Raw genomic sequence first — 19,928 nt, 5'->3', positions numbered from 1 at the left:
CAGCTTTAAGATGTTTATTGCATTGTTTTGTCTGGATCCTGGCTTTTATTTATTCTGCCACCTGCTCCTGATGTTAGACCACTTTCAGATGTTTGGCACGGAGAAGTGCTGCTCTTCAGAGTAAGGAAAGGCTATCGGCCTGGTCCCTCCTGTGCTCCTTTTACCTTGTCTCTATGGTTTTTAGCTCCCACTGAGCAGCTACTTTTTGCATACAGCAATGCTTGTTTATAGGTCTGCCGCCAAGCATCTCACAACTGAGATAAGTGCAAGGAAGCTTTGCCTTTTATTATGCTAAAATCTTAGTGAGCAGTTTCCATTTTGTGAGCAACCAAATAGTCCCTTGGGATTGGTCATCCAGGTGGCTGGGGCACGGCCAGTGCTGTTGGATCCAGACCCCTGGGGTGGACCAGCGCAGGAGGATCACCTGGATGGGGGGGGGGTCCATTGGGAGAGGGGCACTCGGAGGAGAGACGTGGTATCCCTACTCCCATCACCCTAATTCTATATACTATCTAGGAAACTTACAACTCCCTCACCCCCTTTCCTTCCCACACTCTTCTGCACGGACAAAGCACTTCTGAGGAAGACAGACTCGCACACTACCAGTGCATTTGACATGTCCCAATATCAGAGTCAGGCACTTAATCCTGATGACTCGCACCTGAATCCCGTTCCCTTTCCTCACTGGGATAAAAGGCAGAGCATGAGAGCACCGGAGAGGCAAAGCGAGAAAGGCGAGCAGAACCAGCAAAGCGGAAAGGAGAACAGATCCCGTGAAATTGGAGCGCCCCTTGAAGCAGAGCAGAAGGGACCAAGAGGTGAGAGAAGGGCCGTGGCCCGGCCAGCTGCAGAGTGAAGGTCGCGCAGCCTTTTCAAAGAAAATCTCACCGCTAATGCACATGGTGAAGGCCTGCTCTCCTTCGGGTAAACAACGGAGTTGGGAGGAGGCGAGCCGTGCTGTGCTGATAGCCGTGTCTTCAAGGAAACGCTGGACGAATGGTATTGAGTGCTACCAGTGAGTGAACTGTGAGACTGGTTGGTGTTATCGAGTGAAAGATACCAAAGTGTTTGAGGGATGCCAAGAGAGAGCTAAGGGGAGCAAATCCCACATTGTGATTAGAAGGCCATAATGAACCTGACTGAGGGATGCCAAGTGAAAGCAAGAGAAAGTGAATCCTGCATTGTGTTAAAGTGACTGAACAGTGGTGCAAAGATGAAGGTGAACCCAATGAAGGGGGTATCACGAGGAAGCCGGGGAAGAGGGCGAATCTCGCAAGTTGGGAGCTTGGGAAAGTCTTGTGATGTCGAGCAAAAGACATTGATTCGCGGGATTCTGTCTTTTCTGAAGAAACTGCTTCCTGTTGCCTATAGACTCAAGGGGTGCTCAGTCATTCCACTGTTCCGCCTTGTCCCGTGATGTAACGTGGGGAAGGGAGTGCACTAGTTCAGCAGTGCTGAACTACCAAAACCGTCATTGGACATTTCATTTTGCAAGGCACTCTTTTGTTATACATCTTTGTCCCACCCCCTTTTGTTATATAGAGCTTTTCCCAGTAAGGCTAGGAAGAAGGGTCGTTGCCCTGTTTGAACATTTAACAAAGCTCCAGTAGACTAGGTTATGAACTATAATATCTGGGGATCACAATTAATGAAAACTTAAATTGGTCCCCCCACCAAACCTAAGTGTATGGAAATTGTGCTGTCTATTAGTGCATTCATTGGGAGGAATGGAGGGTGCTCTGATAAGACAATGTTGAGACTGCTTGCGCAACGGCACTATAATTGTTGCATATATTGAGGAATATGTAAAACTAGATGGACCAGCCAGGGTGGGGACATTGGGGTGAATAATTATGTTCCATCAACAGTGGCTCACGGGTTTTGAGCATGGTGCACATGGCTCACATTTGGTGACATGTAAACACTGGCTTAAAAGGCACCTCAGGGACCACAGTTTAGAGACTGATCTTATACAGCTGTCCACTAACTGTAATAGTGGACCCTATGTCCAATATAGAATGCGGCATGAAATGAAACCTTCGTATATACTTGCCTATCCAGACAGTCGTATTGTGCGGTCGTATCTCCTCTTAAAGTTTAATATAAGTGCGATCCTAGAGACTAGAGGTGCTCGTATGGGGATCCCTTGGAGCGGAAGACGGTATTGTCTGTGTCGTAATAGCGCAATTGAAACTCCTGAAATCCTTTTAGTGCACTGCAAAAGCCTTGTATACATTAGCAACTCCTATGTTAAATCATATTGCAATGATTTTTAGTTTGGCTGATCTTGCAGACATGTGGGATACATTTATGGATGGGAGTGATATAAATTCTATGTTTTATATAATAACATTTTATTGGAAATGTATGAATATTTTAAGTGAATTATTGAGTGGTATATGTTTGTTTTTATTGTCTTTTCTTGTACAAGGAATAATGTGTTTTATAGAATAGATGAAATTAGGTGATGTGCTGATATGTCATTAGTGGCATGTATTTATGATGTGAGATTTGTTGTATTGTAGGTTTATCTGTGTGTATATTAAATAAAGAAATATGTAGAGTAAGGATTTAGTGATGGGTTTCTTAGTATGGGCCATGTTTTGACGCAACACCACTAGGACAGCGTTTGCTTTATGCTGATGGCTGTAGCTTGCTCCCATCTTAGATTTAGGCTTAGATTAGGTGTTTTTGTCAAATGTATACTGTTTAATAAATACCCTTGGATTATACTCCTTGTGTAGGTCCTGCTTCTGATAACCATGCTTTTCTGAGAATTTCCACCTGAAGGTAGTGTGAATTACCACAAGTTGGTGATGAGCGAATTTGAAGGTTAATCGTACTGGAGTTCGCAGAATTGTATGTTTCCGTTTGAGCATTGTATTAGGATCCTCTGCCCTTTTTGAAAATAACTTCTGAGCTGCGCTATCTAGGCAAGGAATTGATCTGAAGTGGGCTTTTTAAAAATAATCTCCCCTTTACTCTGATCTAATTGCGTGCAAAGAAGTGGCCAAGAGTTGAATGGATAGGAGGGCTAGAACCCCAGAATAGCAAGTTCTGCCGTTCTTGGAGGGGATTCCACGGACCGGGCAAGTGAGGAGTATTGGGACTGAGCTGTGGAAAAACCAAAACACCATTTCTGTGCCTAGAGGGCTTTTATGGAAGGAAAATGGAGCGCTAACTCTGCATCACCGTCGGCTTCTATAACGTATGTGAAGGTGTGGCCAAACTAAATGGAGCAATGGGACTGTCTTTCCAGGTTTAATATACATTAAAGATTTGGAGAATACAAATGAATATGAACTGACCCCCTAAACATGCCTTTTTTAATGTAGTAATGTAGAAATTTTGTATAAGTGACAAGGAGGGTGGTTGTAATTGAAGTTACGTTTGAGCTGGCCTGCAGAGGCATTGAGGCTTCTGGGTCACATGATCCATCATGTAGCCCACAATATTTAAATCCTTGGCCTGAAGACTGCAATGAAGGGTGGGACTGGCTGACCTGCTGCTGCAAGAGTTTCTAAGTTGGAGACAATTGCCCATATACATTCAAAATACCAAAATAGTTGGCGGGAAGGTTTCTAGAGAGGAAGCATAGAAGTGGGACACATTCCTAAACAAGCCCAGGGTTGCCTGTACATGGACTTTGGACCCATCCGAGTGGGCCCTCTGACGGAGGAGTGCTGAGAGGCGTAGATATGGGCAAGCTTGCACTGGTGTGTCACAGGCTAAGCCTGTTTGGTAAATACATGTGGGATGTTCTCTATTCTTATTCCTGAGGTTGAGATGTACAATCAAGTGAAAGGTTAGACATGGTGAGAGCGAACTCCCGCCTGACACCTTCTTTTTATATTTTTGATGTTCACAGCACTTGAAGGTTACAGACGGAGTCGCAGGTGGGCAGAAAAGCAGCACATGATACGCCACAGTCTATCCTCCAGCCTGCTCTTGCTATGCACTTTTATTAAAGACTGCTAGAAATGGCTCTGCCTCTACAATCGGTGGGATTCTGCAGAGGTTTGGAGAGTAAAGGGGGAAACCCCAACCATTCTCCTTCGCTTTGCAACCCTCTGGAGCTGTGTGGGTGAATGACAGAATATTGTTTTCTGAGGGTAGCCTCTGACTAGGCAGCTTATTCTTAGCTTCTGATCTGGGAGGGGGGCCTTCCCGCACACAAGGAAGTGTTGGATGCTATTAACAATCTGCCGGACAAAAGATTATTAACAATCGCTCTGCAAAAGACTGTTTTCTACATTAGAATGTCTCAAATATTAAAGTGTTGGTGTATAATTAATGTGCAGAGCAATTGCTTTACATTCTTGGGGGCTTTAAGGGCTGTGGATATCCGGCATAGAGACACCAGAGATGGCGCAACAGTGAGATAGGGCAGAAAGGTTTGGATTGGGGATGCTGGCGCAGTCGAACTCGAATCTAGAGAACTATATCTCTGTTTAATAGTTTGCCTATTGTCTGAAGGGGGGGTCCTTGACCGTCCCAGGTGGTCCAGTAGAGAGAGGCTGTGCACACCATTTGAGGTACTGCAAAAGACACCTCTTGCTGCACTTATGTCATTGGACTGGTTAGTGTTTTTTGCCTTCCTGAAGTGTGATATTTGACTTCCTCCTCCTAATCTAAGCACTTTGGGCCAAGCCCCGTCCGGTAGTTCAACTATATTCCTTATTACGAGACAGCCCGTTGCCTCACGATATCCCTTGATACGAGACATCCCGTTGCCTCACGATATCCCTCTATATGAAACAGCTCGTTGCCTCGCGATATCCCATGATACGAGACAGCCCGTTGCCTCACGATATCCCTTGATACGAGACAGCCCGTTGCCTCACGATATCCCTCTATACAAGACATCCCTTTGCCTCCTGATATCCCTCCATACAAGACATCCCTTTGCCTCCTGATATCCCTCCATACAAGACATCCCTTTGCCTCCTGATATCCCTCCATACAAGACATCCCTTTGCCCCCTGATATCCCTCCATACAAGACATCCCTTTGCCCCCTGATATCCCTCCATACAAGACATCCCTTTGCCTCTGTTACTCGCTGCATTTTCACAGTAGTGCCAAACCAAAAGCACCTGAAAGCTCTCGTTTCTTCCAAGGAGGGTAGCTGGATCTAGTAGCCGCAGTCACTACCTGGTGAGAGTATCAGGGTTCTGCAGGGGCGTTGGGTGCGTTGCTTTCAGGCCTGCTTGCCTTGTCGCGACATTGCTTCCCTCCTGTCGCTCGTTTCCAGGCTTCTGTGCACCGAGTCCTTGGCCTTTCAGGCAGCATCTCTGACAGCTTGTCTCTACCTCTGCACCTGCAGCATCTTCATGACTTTGCCCCTTTTAGTTACTGGTCACACCTGGTCCAGAAGAAGAATCTGTAGGTCTGCTTTGATTGCTTCGCTTCCCTTTGCTTTCAGATGTAGCATTTACATTCTTGCAAACGAATGTGCTTTGCTGCAGTACCTTGCTTTTATGGTCGAGTTGCTGCAATAGGATAGATTATTTGCTGCATATTCTCCAGAGTAAGCTGCGCTGGCCTGCTCTTGGACACCGGGTCTGTAATTTACTACCTAGAAGCAGTGAACATTACCCCGTTCGACACTGAACCTTAGTTTCACCAAGCGGGGCCTTACCGCACGTCTTTCCAGCCAGAGTTCCTCATCTTGGCAGTCACCTGGCCAAGTCCTTACTCAAGAGACAGGGTCCTTGTTAATGCTTCGCTGTGCCCTCCATATGTCCAGTGCTAGCATCTGAACGCCTGGGTTCTCTGGCTGAGCTGCTGTGTGCTTTGCAGCAAGCACAATCCATAAATGATGATGACGTATGGTTTAGTACATGTGTCTTTAAATTATATCAAAGCGATTAAAAGAAGGGGAAATAGTCTGAAACCTCAGCTGTTGGTAATCTATGCAAGTGCCTCATTGACTCCTTTAAGACTAGTTGGTGCCAAATGGCCTCACCCTAACTTGCAATGAAAGGGGGCCCTCGCTACCTTAATCTAGATGGTGACTTTAATGCACAAGGGTGACTTATGATTCTGACACTACCCCTGCACTAGGCTTTTAACATGTGAATCTCTGTACACACACATTACACACATAGGCAGGTGAAATTAGCCGTGCATTGGACCGACCCCTGCTACTTGTGGACACTTCCCCAAAAGCAAGCCAAGCTAACGTAATGGTTTGATCTGTGTTTAGGTTTTCAGTCAGATTGTTCATGCAGGATGCCGGCCAAATGCAAATCCTAAGAGACGGGGTGCAGGGTCCTTGGAAATGGTGCCTGTTCACCTATGCCTGTCTAGTAGGTTGACGATGATGTTCTAGCCACGCCCGGAAGATGTTTATTGAAAACCTTGATCTTCTAGGATTGGCTGAAAATATGTTGCTATTACAAGCACTAGAAGCTTGTCCAGGTGCTAGACGCAGGCGTTCACCTGTAGATCAGGCAGCTCGTTTCCCCCCTTCATGAGTCGGGTAAGATCAGTACTCTGTTGCTCTGGTTTTTCTAGCCCTGCTCTTAGCTGCCATACGGGGACCAGCTGTCTACTAGGGGACTCATGGCCACAGTTGCTGCCTCCTCCAATCAACTTCCCCCAGATCCTTTCATGGGCTTTACCCACATCTCCCAGGGGGTTCTGGGGAGGCGAGAGCTCCTCTGGGTTTACACAAATCTGTATCTTCTCATTTAGGACCGCCCCTTCCTGCAAATGAGGAACCCCAAGATTCCAAGTTTGGAAATTCTAAGGGCGTTTTTCCTTTGCTCTACTTGGGCCATAGGGTTTATGATCCACTTCAGTCCGTCCACAGTTCAGTGAGCAAACAAGTTGCTCGTCTGCAATTTCCTTCAATCCGGAATCAACCTCCCCCATGGTCTTGCATACTCCCTGGATGTCTCATTTGCTCCCACTATTTCCTTCTGCTATCTCCCTTCAAGTCGGCTCTCCACTTAGCCTCAATCTTCTGTGAGGTTTCCACAGATCTTTCATAACTGTTATTAGTGGTAACTTCTCTCTGTTAGTTCTGTTGTACTGCCTCCGTTGCTTATTTCCCCCCACCCAGCCCGTCTGTCCTGAGGCCTCCTTTTGCCGCACTTGAGCAACTGGAAGAGCAACGCATGCTGAGCATTGACAAGTGCCCATGGTGGCAGCAATTCTAATTTACAAAGTACAAGGTACATCGCTGATGTGGAGCCACTTCCTACTATTGGGCTCCAGAAATGAAGGAACCTATCGGTCTGCAGGGTCTTTTGCATTGAGTGGGGGAAGGACAGAATCTGCTTTTGGGATCTCAGTCACTCAAACTTCTCTCTGTGACTCGCCAGGACAAGCGGGAGTTCAAAGCCACGACTCAAGCCATCCGCAGAATGCCATTGGATATTCCTCCAGCATCCTTGATCCACTTAACCTCCATGTCATGCGCCCAGCAAGACCCTGGGCTTCCGATACGCACTGCTCTTCTATCAATGAGTCATGCCAGGGCTATGGTGGCCTTTTTATGGTTGCCGCTCCTCCTGCCCCTTGGTACCAGCTTGGGATGGTGTGGGGGCAGGGAAGGTGAGCAGGTCCCTCCACCCCCCCCCATTCCTCTCCAGATGGTCTGGAGAGATTGGGGGCTAGACCCAGACATTGAGCTCTCAAACCAAATGGTCATCTCTGTGCCCAGCTGTATGCCCTCCTGCCGTAGATCATTTCTTCACTCTTTGAAGCGTGACCGCCTGATAAAGTTCATGTTAGTGAAAATGTTGCACACTTTATTTGCCGTGGTCTTATCACTACCATGTGGGTGTTAAAGGTGAGCAGCGGGTCCCCTGTGGAGGAGATGACCTTCATCTGGTGGTAGGGCAAGTCCTGGGAGGTGCAGCTTGACATGTTCACCGTGGCATTTGGGGAACCTGCCTACCATTCATGGCCCACCTTGCCCTGTGCCAGGACATCCCACTCTGTGATGGGCCTGCTGCCCGTCCTTGCAGAGAAATGTAGTACACGGTTCGTCTAAGGTTGTCATGGACTGTGTCGGGATTTGGGAGTAAACCAAAGTTCACATTGGGTGGCTCTGATCCCTCGATAGAGCAATAGTATTGCTCCGGGGAAGGGGGAAATGGAGAGATCTTGTCGAAGCAGAAGATGCAAAGGGAAGGCGCGTTGGCAGGTTTCCGTGTTTGGGCACTACGGGCACATGGGAGGCCTACTTCTGGGGCTCATTGGCTATCGTCCAGCAACTGCCCTCCCTTGGTCTTCAATTATGTAGCGCTTGCTTTTGCTGTGCTCTTTCCTCCTTAGGTGGTCCGTCTCGCTCTGCAGGATAGGAGCCACAGCATTTTGAATGACTTGCTGCATGATTTGACCCCACTGGCCATTAGAAAGGGCCCTTTCATTTTCTGAAACACCGGTGAGAACTCTAGGAAAGGGATATATGGTGGTTCGAGCTGTGTTGTTCCCAAGTGGGAACTTGTTGTTCCCATGGTTGATGGGTCCATGCAGCCCCAGGGCTCTGTGCGAAGGGACTGCTTTTCTGGATCTGCTCTGTTGATGGGAAGTTTGGAATGGGAGAAGGCTTCAGTGAAAGATGGGTTAAAGGATTGTTTAGCAGAGGAGTTACCCTGGCCACCTTTTGGGCCGTTGTCACTGTGGCATTTCCAAATGACGTGTTGCCAAGTGACAGGCTTGCTAATTACATGCCTGTCCTTGAGGCACTGCTTTCTCACTGCAGAACCGAGGCTGCATTGGAAAGTAATCGTTATCCCTCGTCTGTAATTATGCAGCAGCAGCCAGAAAATAGCCTCTCAGAGCAGAGAAGGCACGTTCTTCAGTGTTTGTGCCTAAATGAGAACAAGTGACTGTTGACGCCAGGCAAGACGCCCTCTGAACCCCTACACCGTCCTGCGTGCCCGCAAACGTGACCATGAGACGTATTAAAGCGTGTCTGTTTTCCCAGACTCCCAAAGGACGTTGTGTTTCGGCGAAACCAACATAGTGCTTTAAGTATTAAAGTTGGCATCGTACGGGGGCCAGCAGGGTGGCCATCTCATCCACACCCTCTTGTGTGTCAGGTCTTGCTTTTCTAGTTTTGACAGGGAGCACAGAAGAACCAGGGCAGAGAGATCACTCGGCAACAATGGGCTCTTCTGATGAATGTGCACAATATATCGGTATTGCCTGGAAGCCGGAGTCTCATGTTTAGCACCCACTCACTTGCAGGCTGACTTTAAGAAGGTTCCTTTATGAGGGGGCAGAGCACTACATTTGTGGTACATTTGGATAAACCAGAAGACACGTGTTCACCATTACGTTTTATTTACGAATGCTTTTCATGCGATTTGTGTGCAAGATGTAATCATCACACTGAGGCTTAAAGGCATTATCCAGGTACAGGGAGGGGGGTAAAAGGTGGACGGTTGTCCCCACTCTTGGACGCTATACCTGTGGCGAAGATGATTGCATGTGTATTTGAAGGCAACAAAATACTTTTGCATAACGAGAGAGAAAGATTTAATCATGTTCCTTTCTGGTTCCTTCTTCCTGGTGTTTTTTTGTAAAGTTATTTTGTGAAAGCCTTTTTTTTTTTTCCACAGCTCGCTTTGGGTGTTCAGTTGGGTGTTCAGTCAGATGCCCCCTGCTGGGGATATCCCTTCCTTTCAGAGAAGGGGGCACAGTTAAACCATCCACCATGTAAAATATGCTAATCACTCCTTGCGTGTAATCAGGCTCTCTGACTCTGTAGCACTTGTCTAGGACTGTTCGCAATCACAAACTGTGTGCACGCTCTTTGCTGCCAAACAGCGTCTAATTGTAAAAGGCGTAGCATGGAGCTGCCCAGGTATCCCATAGAGACTCCGATGCTGTAGGAAAATGGAAATTGCCAATGGAAACTGAAAATCTAAATGTGCCTTGTTTAGTGATTGAAATGTGAGTTCTTACTAATTTATTCTGTATCCTGATCATGCCGTTTTGCAATTGTTTTGTATGTGGCTTGCCACCAAATCAATAAACCTGAATGAGATTTGTTTCTTGGCTGCCGCTGGTTACTTGGGCGGGATTGGTGCATTCAGAGCAGTGGTGAAAGCGTTGTGGTGGAGTCCTTTTGGCACCTGGCAGTTTGGACGCAACCGAAGAGACTCCATACCTGGGGGTCATGTTCATCATATGTATTTGTTATTTCAGTGTGGGGTGAGGAGAATCCATAGCTAATGGCTTTAGGAGGGCGGAGTAACCAACACGCGTGAGCGGTTCTATTCGGAGGGTCCTAGTGTCCCAGAGCAAGCTGTCTGCCTAGTCTAAAATGGAGAAGCCTGGGATTGTCTGTCACAGGTTATTTAATTTAAAGTGTGACCTTTGCTGTTGCTCTGTGAATTGTGTTGCTCCCCTGGACCTTGAGGTTGTGGACACAGCACACATCTACCAGCAGCCAGACCATGGGCTTCTCCAGGCTTCAGGGGATACCAAAGGTGAATTACTGGCTGGCATTTCTCCCCCCCCCCCTCCCCTGCCTGGGTACTTTTCAGGGTTCCAGGGCACTTCAAATCTAACTTCCACATGAGATCCACACTAAGCTTCTGGCCATTATATTTAAATGTCTCCTAGGATGTATCCAAATTCTTCTTTGTATACATTCTCAAAAGTATTAGGCTAATTGTTCGTTTTTAATTGATCGGATGGTACATTTGACCAAATTTGGCCAATACCATTAGATCGATTATAAAGAACAATTAGGCTAATACATTCTGAACATGTGGAGCGGGGATTGCAGGGGTGTCTCCAGCTCCCCATGTTTAGCATGTATTGGCCTGGGGGGGGGGTTGTCCCCAGCTTCCTCAACATGGGAGGCGGGGACCAAAGAAGAAAAAGGGACCCTGCAGTGTTGGACCCAACCCACGTTAGAGGGGCGGATCTGACGCTGCAGGGGTGAAGGGGACGTGGCGGCGAACAAAGTAAGTAGGGGTGGTAGGGGCAGGTGCATTTTGGATTAAGTTTGTTCGTCTGATTGTTCGCATGCGAGCAATTCTATTTCTAACAGTTTGCCGCGAACAATTATCAGACGACCAAATAAGCCCAAATCTTCTCAAACACTTAAGGTGACATATGCATGTTTGTAAGGCACCCGTTGTCTGGAAGTGGTAAATGGGGATTTGCGGTAAATGTGCGTGTGTGCGCTGAGTGAGTGTGGCAGGTCTGACATACGTGCTGCTCTTTTGTATGGACTCATCCTCACGTTGCTGTTGTATGTGTTTTTGAACTCCAATACCATGCATCTCTTTGGGCACTAATGTGGGAAACCTTTGGTTTTACGCATCGTTTGATCTGTAGGGCAGGGGCTTCCCTGAAGTTGTCCCTTTATGACTTCCTGCTGTCAGACCTTGCGGAGGCTTTATGGACTCTGGACAGCCGCATTGGCCACTTCCAGGTGTCGGATCCTTTAGCTGCGTGCTTCTTCCCTCATCCCCCCTGAGTTCCCCCATCCTCTCCCACAACCCTCCTGCATATGACAAAGTCCAGTAGGCTGGTGTGGTGAGATGCCTGGCTCTCGGCCACTGAAGATTGTATTTTCTGCCATTATTGTGCACTGGTATGTAGGTAGCGAGTGGTTCCCCCTTTGCCCCTCAAAAGGCTGATGTCTCCCAGAACAGACTTCTTTGCGTCTAAGAAAATTCTGGTTCTGTAGCCGAGCATTGCAGCGTCATTCTCTTTTCTGAATAGCTGGTGAGTTTCCCATAGGAATAAGGCCCATGTCTCTGGCATTGTATCTGCAGCTTTGTGGGACTGCTGTTCTAGGCTAAGGAATGCCAGTTCTCTACCTTAGGACAGTGGCTGTATCTAGGGATTGTCCTGCTTTACAAGCAACAGAAGACTCTAGGTACTGATATGATATGATAGGTTATTTATAACGTGCTTAATACCCTGAGGTTTCTAAGCGCTGGCCCGGGGATTGAACCTGTGTCCGCTGCGTTGTCTTGCTTCCGAGGCAAGCACGTTGCCGCTGAACTGGAGGATCAACGCGGAAAAAGTTACCACATATATTTTTATTCCGTGGAGGGTTGGAGGAACTTCATTTGCGCCCCTGGGCTATATAGATATGGTCCAGCCAGAACGTATGATTCCCCTGGCTTTTGGGGATTCCCAAACTGACTGTCAGCAGAAATCCCCCCCCCCCCACACACATCTGGTGCTTCGTAGACTGATGTTATTCTCACATGCCTTCTTGGGATCTGCTTTTAGCTTTACAGCCCCGGCCAGACTCCTTAGACTGCTCCTTCAAGTTCTGGTGGCCACGAAATCCCACCAGGTCTGGGGTTTAGCTCCTGGCGGGCCCCTTTCACCCAGTTGTCCCTGCTGACTTCTCTCCCACAGACACTGGAGACCTGCTCTTCACTTCTCCCTATGCTGTCTCTGCTGACGCAGCAACTTTCCGGAATACTGTGCCTCCCCCCCTCAGCACTAGTTTCTTTCTGACTCCTTTAACACTTTCTCAGTAAGGTAAAGTGCACGAACTGTCCAGTGGGTCACTCTAGAGCCCAGTCCTCTGCTCTGCTGGTCACTGTCCTACCTCGCTCTTGATGCGTAGAGGCCGCCGGCACCCACCTTCCATGCATGCGGGTGACCGCTTCTACGCGTCACCCTGTCCACAGTCATTACCTGAACTCCCCGACTTCTATGACGCTTGGCGAGTGGGTCTCCTTCTGCATGAGCGTGCTTGCGGACCTTGAGCTGAATGAATGCTGTACACTCTGCCTTCACTGTACTCTCTGATGCACACTGTGGCAGGGATAAAAGAGGCATTGGTGGAGCCCCAAGTTGCCACCCAATTAACACGGATAATGCTTTACCCTTATGGTAGAGCTTGCCTTAACGGGGAGCTGACGGGTTCCCTACTTGCTGGGTTCTGGGAAAGCTGGGTGAGCTCTGGGGACGCCCACATACCACCTACAGGCTTTGGACAATTTTCCTTTGGGGATACCTGAGCCCCCAGGGACGTCATTTAGGGGTCGCCAGAGGTCGCAACTGAGGTCTCCCTTGCGACCTCCTAAAAAAAAAAACTAAAAAAATAAGATATATATATTTTGTTATGTAATGCAATCTCCTGGGCTGTGGCCAGCACCATGTGGCTCTTTACTTCTGGAGTATCTGGTTTTCAGGACCCTTAAAAGAAAAATAAGAACAGGAGGGCCACAAGTCTAACACTAAATAAGAAAGAATAGGAATAGGAATACCAAATAATGTGTCTTTCTGGAATTCTATACAATAATTGCTAGACTCATTACAGGTTTATTTCAGGCACACTTCAGGGGGTGAGTCACTGATTTAGTCTCTTCTTAAATGCCTCAACTCAGCCTTTCATCCGTTTGAGGTCAGTAAATGAGTACCAACACAGGTTGGGTGATATTGGGTGTATATTTTTTCTATATAAAGCGCTTAAGCATAAGTGCTATATAATAACGCATCATTATCATTTGGTCACGGACGTCTGCTTGCAATCATAGTAATTTGGTAATATGGGCCTATACACACTGATCTTAACGATACATATGGCGATCCATTCTTTTATGAAATGGACATCATATTATAGTGATATCGTTACCATATTTTTCATAGTGTACAATGCTATGTGATGCCACTTCCTTTTTTGTCAACGGGTGAAAGGTTGTGTTCCATCGCTTCCCGCGATATCCCTTCGGGGTGGGGTCAAATGACATCACTTCCTGTGATGTCATCAGGGGGTCAAGGGTCGTGTGATGTAGCTTCCGCTACCCCTGGCATTTTGGTGAAATGACGTCCCTGTGAGTCCCCCCTCCCTCCAGAGTTCCCATGTCTGTGTTCATGGCCCTCATGCATGTGACCTTGTAACATGATCGTTATTGCTGGCAGTGCATAGCACTGGTAAATGCTATGGGTCTAGCCTGGCGTTGGGCACTTACATTTGGTTGCTTGAAATGGCTGCCACCAGAGCCGGTTAGAAATTCCTCTGCCAGTGGAAATAAATGTCCATGTAATCTGCTGCTGGGTGTAGAACTGAGAGACTGCATGCTTGTTGCATGGGCGGGACCTGTGCTAGGCTTCTTTCTCCTGGCACAGGACACCATTTCCTGTCTGTTTGGAAAGTAATGATGTCCGGAGGCTTTGGATTGTTATTGGGTGTTTTCTTTAAAGCTGTTGTGTCGCAGGGAGAGGGGATAATAACTAGATTGTGCACCTACGCATTCAGTGCTCACCTGTCGGCAGCTAATTATAGGGAATTATAGCAAATGTGCACAACACGCATTTATGTAAATGCATAAATTATAGGTTGGTGGCAGAAAGGGTGCTTCTTGCGACTGCAGGGAGCGAAAATGGTTGTCAAACGTGTTTCAAACGGGTCCATTCTCCGTTACTTCCACAACAGGCGGGTAGGAAAAGAACGAGACTCGGAGCTATGGCAAACACCAGAGTCTGGTAAACGAAGGCGACTAAGCAAAAGGGAAATGGGTATCGGACACTGCACAGTAAAAAGAAGTAACCACATGCTTTCCTCCGCATGGCACTGCACCTTCCTTTCCAGGCTGCGCTTCACGAGGGTGGTCGTGCTGAAGGTCTTGTCTTGGGACATGCTACACTTCCTTTGACGGTACTATGGACTGGCATGATGCAGGTGTAGCCCGCACGTTTCTGCAGCAGCCTAGAGTAAAAGCATGCACACCTGGTGTGCTGCTCTCTCGATTGGCTGGCCTTCGCCTGTCCTAGCAAAGGATCTGGCGAAGTAATTTGCTGACAGAAGCCTTGGTGGCAGCGATTTTGCTTGAGGCTTGGAACATCTGAAGCCCCTGGGATAAAAAGGGTACTTTGAGAGAGGAGAGTCGTTTACTTGTGCCTATTTGGGGCTGAAAATTGCCAAAACATACTGGGCTGGACTCTTGTGCCAGTATGACTGGCCTGGTGTCTTGTGCCGATGTGTGCCTCTGGAGTCGACAGTTACTGCTGCGCCCACCACCGCTACCCTAGATTGACTTTTTCCCCCGTCTATTTGATGCTTTGCAGCTTCTGATACTTGATGGCAGAATTCAGGATGTTTGCCTCATCGTTGTACCATGCTAGACAAGTCTCTTTTCATATTGACTCCAGGGTCCTTTGGTAATGAGGAGTGGGGCCCACTGATAGTCTTGATCCTGGTGTATCCCCTCTTTTCCTAGAGTATCTTTCCCTTCTACTGGCCCCCCTGAGGAATGTCTTCTGAGTATGCGCCCATGCAACCTGTGACCCATGCCTGCAGATTGTTTGCCATTGATTGGCACCTCCTCTATTTCGCCTCACCACCCCCAGCCTCTCTCCTGCTGGGTTGATACGCGGCTCCTTCCTTCCTTCCTTCCTTCCTTCCTTCCTTCCTTCCTTCCTTCCTTCCTTCCTTCCTTCCTTCCTTCCTTCCTTCCTTCCTTCCTTCCTTCCTTCCTTCCTTCCTTCCTTCCTTCCTTCCTTCCTTCCTTCCTTCCTTCCTTCCTTCCTTCCTTCCTTCCTTCCTTCCTTCCTTCCTTCCTTCCTTCCTTCCTTCCTTCCTTCCTGTAAGCAATTGTTATCGCAACTAGATATCATACGGTAACAATGATGCAAAGGAGGCCTTTGGTTGGCTAGAGCGGTCTTCTGGATGCTGTTGGCTGGCCAGAGCATGCCTGCTTACCTGTAGGTCTCTGGTCCGATGTTAAAAAAAAAAAAGCCACCATAGTGGTCTCAGAGCCACTGGCTTGTCTGCAAGTTGGCACATTGTGCCCTCAACTGTAGAATTCAGAGCTTAGTGTACAGAGGAAAAGGATTAGATAGAAGATAAGCGGATTGGAAATGGGAACTAGGGAGAGGATGATGTAGCAGGGGAAAGGGAATGTTTTGTGGTTGGTTGCTAGGGAGAGGATGATGTAGCAGGTGTAAGGGAATGCTTTGTGGTTGCTAGGGAGAGGATGTATCGGGGGAAAGGGAATGTTTTTTGGTAGCTTGGGAGAGGATGATGTATCGGGTGAAAAGCAATGTTTTGTGGTTGCTAGGAAGAGGATGACGTAGCAGGGGAAAGGGAATGTTTTGTGGTAGCTTGGGTGCGTGTGGATCCATTAGGTCCACCTTACTTCTGGATTGTAGGGATGCATGTTCAAATTAGGCTGTGAGCTAGTTTTGAAGAGCAACAGGTGGTTAATAATGTAATGTTTGGATGTGTGATGTGCTAGGGTTGTGCTGAAGCCACCTCGATAGTTTGTGTTGGCTTTTGAACCAGAGTTGCCTTTAAACCTTTGCACTGTACAATTTACAGTATAGTAATTCCGGAACTGCCAAGCCTGCAAGGCCAGGTCTGGCCCGGTCAAGAGTAGGATAAAGGTAGACGCAGTTGGAGATCAAAATGGTAGGATGTGCTGCTATGGATCTGTTGACCCATTCCATGACATGTTGCCATAATGGCACCTCTAAGTGCGAGAATATGCCATTAGATATCTGTAGTCCTCCTCAAATAAATAACTGGATAACAGTAATGCATGCAAATACTCTCTGTGAGAGTTTCAACTCCCATGCAGTAAACTTTCCAAGCCCTCATAAAGGCTGCTGGAATTCCAAAGCCCAAGCGTCCCAGTAACTCCTCCACCATCAAGCGGTAGCTCCACTCCGTTGGATAATGACCCCAAAAGTAATTGCAGACAAAGCAATAGCTGTAAAGGGAAATGAGTAATGCAGTATGATCACAGCACATCCTCTAAGCTGCCACTGCAAGGATAGTCAACATGTCACCCGCCAAATGTTAAAGCCTACAACTCCCTTGACCCCTCACCACTGACTATGCTGGCAGGGCCTGATGGAGGCTGTAGGCTGAAACATTGTTGGGGTGATTGGGTGACTTCCCTGTTCTAGTTCCGAAGCTGAAGATATATCAGTGAGTGCACATGTTCGGTCTTCTAAATCGTAGCTTGGAATGTCCAGAGCTCTTAAATTCCACATCCATGAAAGAACCCATTGACTAGGCCAAGACGGTTCAACAGATCTACATTTAGAGTGTCTGAGTCAGATGAAAAGTCTCACTCGCTAGTGTGTACAACCATATGAAGACTGCTCCAGGCTTTTGATCTTATTTTCTACATGGAAATACCCATATTCTGGGTGCTGCCGTATGAGAGCCAAGCGTCATCAACAACAAAAAAATCCATCCCATACAGGTGCCACCCATAGAACACAGGGAACCACAGTATATCAAACCATAGAGCAATAAAGCAAGGAGTAAAAACAAAGTAATGTAAATCAGAAATGCCACACAATGTTAAAATGTATATCAAGATACAGAAATGACACTAAATAATTACATTTCGAATGGATTGTGTCCTCCCACGTATTCCTCATCTTATGATAACTCGTTGTCTTCAGCTTCGCTGCTTCGGAAAAATATTTCTCTCGGCAGAGGGCGCTGTGCTCGAGTCCGTGGCATCGATTGTCCCTCGACGGACTCCGTACTCTCTCGACGTCACCGATGGTATAAATAGCTCAAGCTGCGCCCGTTGTTTCAGTTCCGTTTTTCCGATCGCTTCGCTATCGAACGGCACGCTTCAGAGTTTCTGTGAAGAAAATGTCATCTTCGACACCCAAGACTGGGTTCAAGAAGTGTGTAGATTGTGGATCAAAAATGTCGATCACGGATCCCCACTGGGTTTGTCTCTGATGTCTCGGTTCCAGTCACTGAACCGACGAGTGCGGTTCCTGCCAGTCCATGACCGAGAAAGCTCTTCGTGAGAGGAGAGGTAAACTGTCGGTGGGGAGGGAAGCCTCTAAGAAGGCTACATCTAAAAAATATAAGAAAGAGACTGATTCGAAGGAATCGGATCGCCATAGGCACTCCAAGAAATCTCGATTTAGGAGTGGATCGAGACTCTTCGTCATCGTCTAAAAAAATGAAGCGGAGACATAGATCTCCCTCATCATCTTCTTCTTCAGAGTCGACCGAAGAAATTCGATGTCCGACAAAATTGGATTCTCCCAGTAAATGGGAAGAATTCCATAAAAAGATGGAGGTTCTCGAACGCGGCCCAGACCCCCTCGAAAGAACCTCGAAAAAGCCATTCCCCTAAGGTCGCTCCATTGGCCGACAAAGGGAAGTCCAAGACTACCATGGTAAAAACCAGTAGTGTTGAGTATACTAAAAAAACTCGAGTCGACGCCAAGCCGTCGAAGACTCTTCGGAGTCGAGCACTTCTCCGGTGCCATACAAAAAACACAAGTCGTCGAAGGCTTCAATGACTTCATCGATGCCGTTGGCGTCGACCGTTTCGACACCAAAACCAAAAACATCCTCGAGGCCCGTGTCGAAGTCCTCTTCGAAGTCATCGAAGACTCCTTCGACAACTTCGAAGGATTTATCAATCCCTTCGACGCGTATGGTAGAAGAAGAAAGGAGGTTTGCTCCTTTGCCCAGGTCAGACTTTTTTAAGTCCATGTCCTCAATTTATGAGGAATCTGGCTCAGAAGAAGACAGTTACTCCTTTTGGAGTTTCTTATGGCACAAAGCAAGTTCCTGAGGAACTTATTGACCAGGAATCTAGAATGAGAGACCTGAGTGATACCCTACATTCTGCCAGTGGATTTGACACCTCCCCAGAATTGGTTTGCCAGACCTGATCCTGCAGAGCATGCAGATACCGGGTACAGGGGTCTTATGACCAGAGTAATATTATATATGGGTTGGGGTAACACTTCACCCGTTTTTGAACAGGATGACATGACGGATATAATTGTCAGAGGGCCTCAAAAAGATCCAGTTCTCCCCTTTCACAGGGCTCTTCAGACAAAAATCGGATAGACCTGAGAGTATTGCTGCTGCAGATAGCACTTTTCCCAAAAAATATAGACCAGCTGGAACGGATCCTGAATACTTAAATAAGCATCCGACTCCAGAAAGTCTAGTCATTCAGGCAGCATCTACATCAAAACAAACTGCATAGCCCACTATTCCTCCAGATAGAGAGGATAAAAAAGTTGACGCATGGGCACGTAAAGTTTTCACGTCAGGCAGTATGGCCCTTAAATCGACAAATCATCGATATCGTCACCTGTACCCTGGCCAGGTTTACCCATACCATGTGGGACTGTATTTCGGCGGCGGCTGATCATATTCCAGAAGGCGAGGAAAGGGAAGGCTTCCTGAATATAGTCAAAGACTGGAAGGAGTCAACGGGGGAATGTCTCCAGTCTGGACTGGATACTGCCGATAGTATCTGCAGGTCCATGGCTGCAAGCATTGTGCTATGCAGATTTGCGTGGTTGAGGAAGTCGGGGTTTGCACCAGATGTGCAAGCCAGACTCCTTAACATGCCCTTTGATGGCTCGAGGCTGTTTGGCAGCAAGGCTGATAAAAGCCTAGAAAAACTTCCGACCTCGAAAGCGGCAGCTAAATCGCTTAGCGCCTCTATGCGCCAGCCTCTAAAACCCTATTCTGGCTCATCTTCCTGGAGGGGTTGTTCTTTTCGATACTACTCTTTTGGTAGAGGAAGAGGACAGGCTTTTCAAAGGGGCAAAAGAAACTTCCCTCGTGGAGCACGAGGAAGAGGTGCAAAATCAGCCTCAGGAGCGGCATCTGTACCCTCAGCCACTCCTGCAGCCGCCTCCAAATCCCTCTGAGACCTTGTTACACAAAACACCAGTGGGAGGCAGGATCTCCCAACATGTGAAGGAATGGCGGGGCATTACCTCAGATGCTTGGGCACTGGAAACAGTAGCCCAAGGTTACTGTCTCCCCTTTCTAAAAAGGCCTCAGAATCATCCACCGGGAGCCAACTCCGTCAAAATTCCAGATCTTCTCCTGTTGCAGGAAATTTGAACCCTGCTAGAGAAAGGTGCCATAGAACTGGTACCTGTAGCGGAGACGAACAGAGGTTGGTACTCCGCATATTTTCTCATTCCAAAAAAGGACAGAGGACTGAGGCCCATCTTGGACTTGAG

At 47.6% G+C, this 19,928-nt stretch overlaps 1 protein-coding gene across 6 annotated transcripts in view; it reads left to right on the top strand.

Moving 5' to 3' along the window:
* KLC4 (kinesin light chain 4) overlaps positions 1-19,928 on the top strand; it is a 620,713-nt gene that overhangs the window by 321,013 nt on the left and 279,772 nt on the right. The window contains exon 11 of one of the 6 annotated variants that reach the window (XM_069608890.1): positions 3,869-10,012. The exons of the other annotated variants lie outside the window; for them this stretch is intronic. Coding sequence (XP_069464991.1) covers positions 3,869-3,919 — 51 coding nt within the window. The 3' untranslated portion in view covers positions 3,920-10,012. Of the gene's footprint in view, positions 1-3,868; positions 10,013-19,928 lie in introns of those variants that run through there. 6 annotated transcript variants of the gene reach the window in all.

Source organism: Ambystoma mexicanum, chromosome 4q (genome assembly GCF_040938575.1).
Source record: "Ambystoma mexicanum isolate Mex_15411 chromosome 4q, UKY_AmexF1_1, whole genome shotgun sequence".
In the NCBI taxonomy this organism is placed as follows: domain Eukaryota; kingdom Metazoa; phylum Chordata; class Amphibia; order Caudata; family Ambystomatidae; genus Ambystoma; species Ambystoma mexicanum.
The sequence above is the reverse complement of the archived record's forward strand: the minus strand, read 5'-3'. Positions and strand labels throughout refer to the sequence as shown.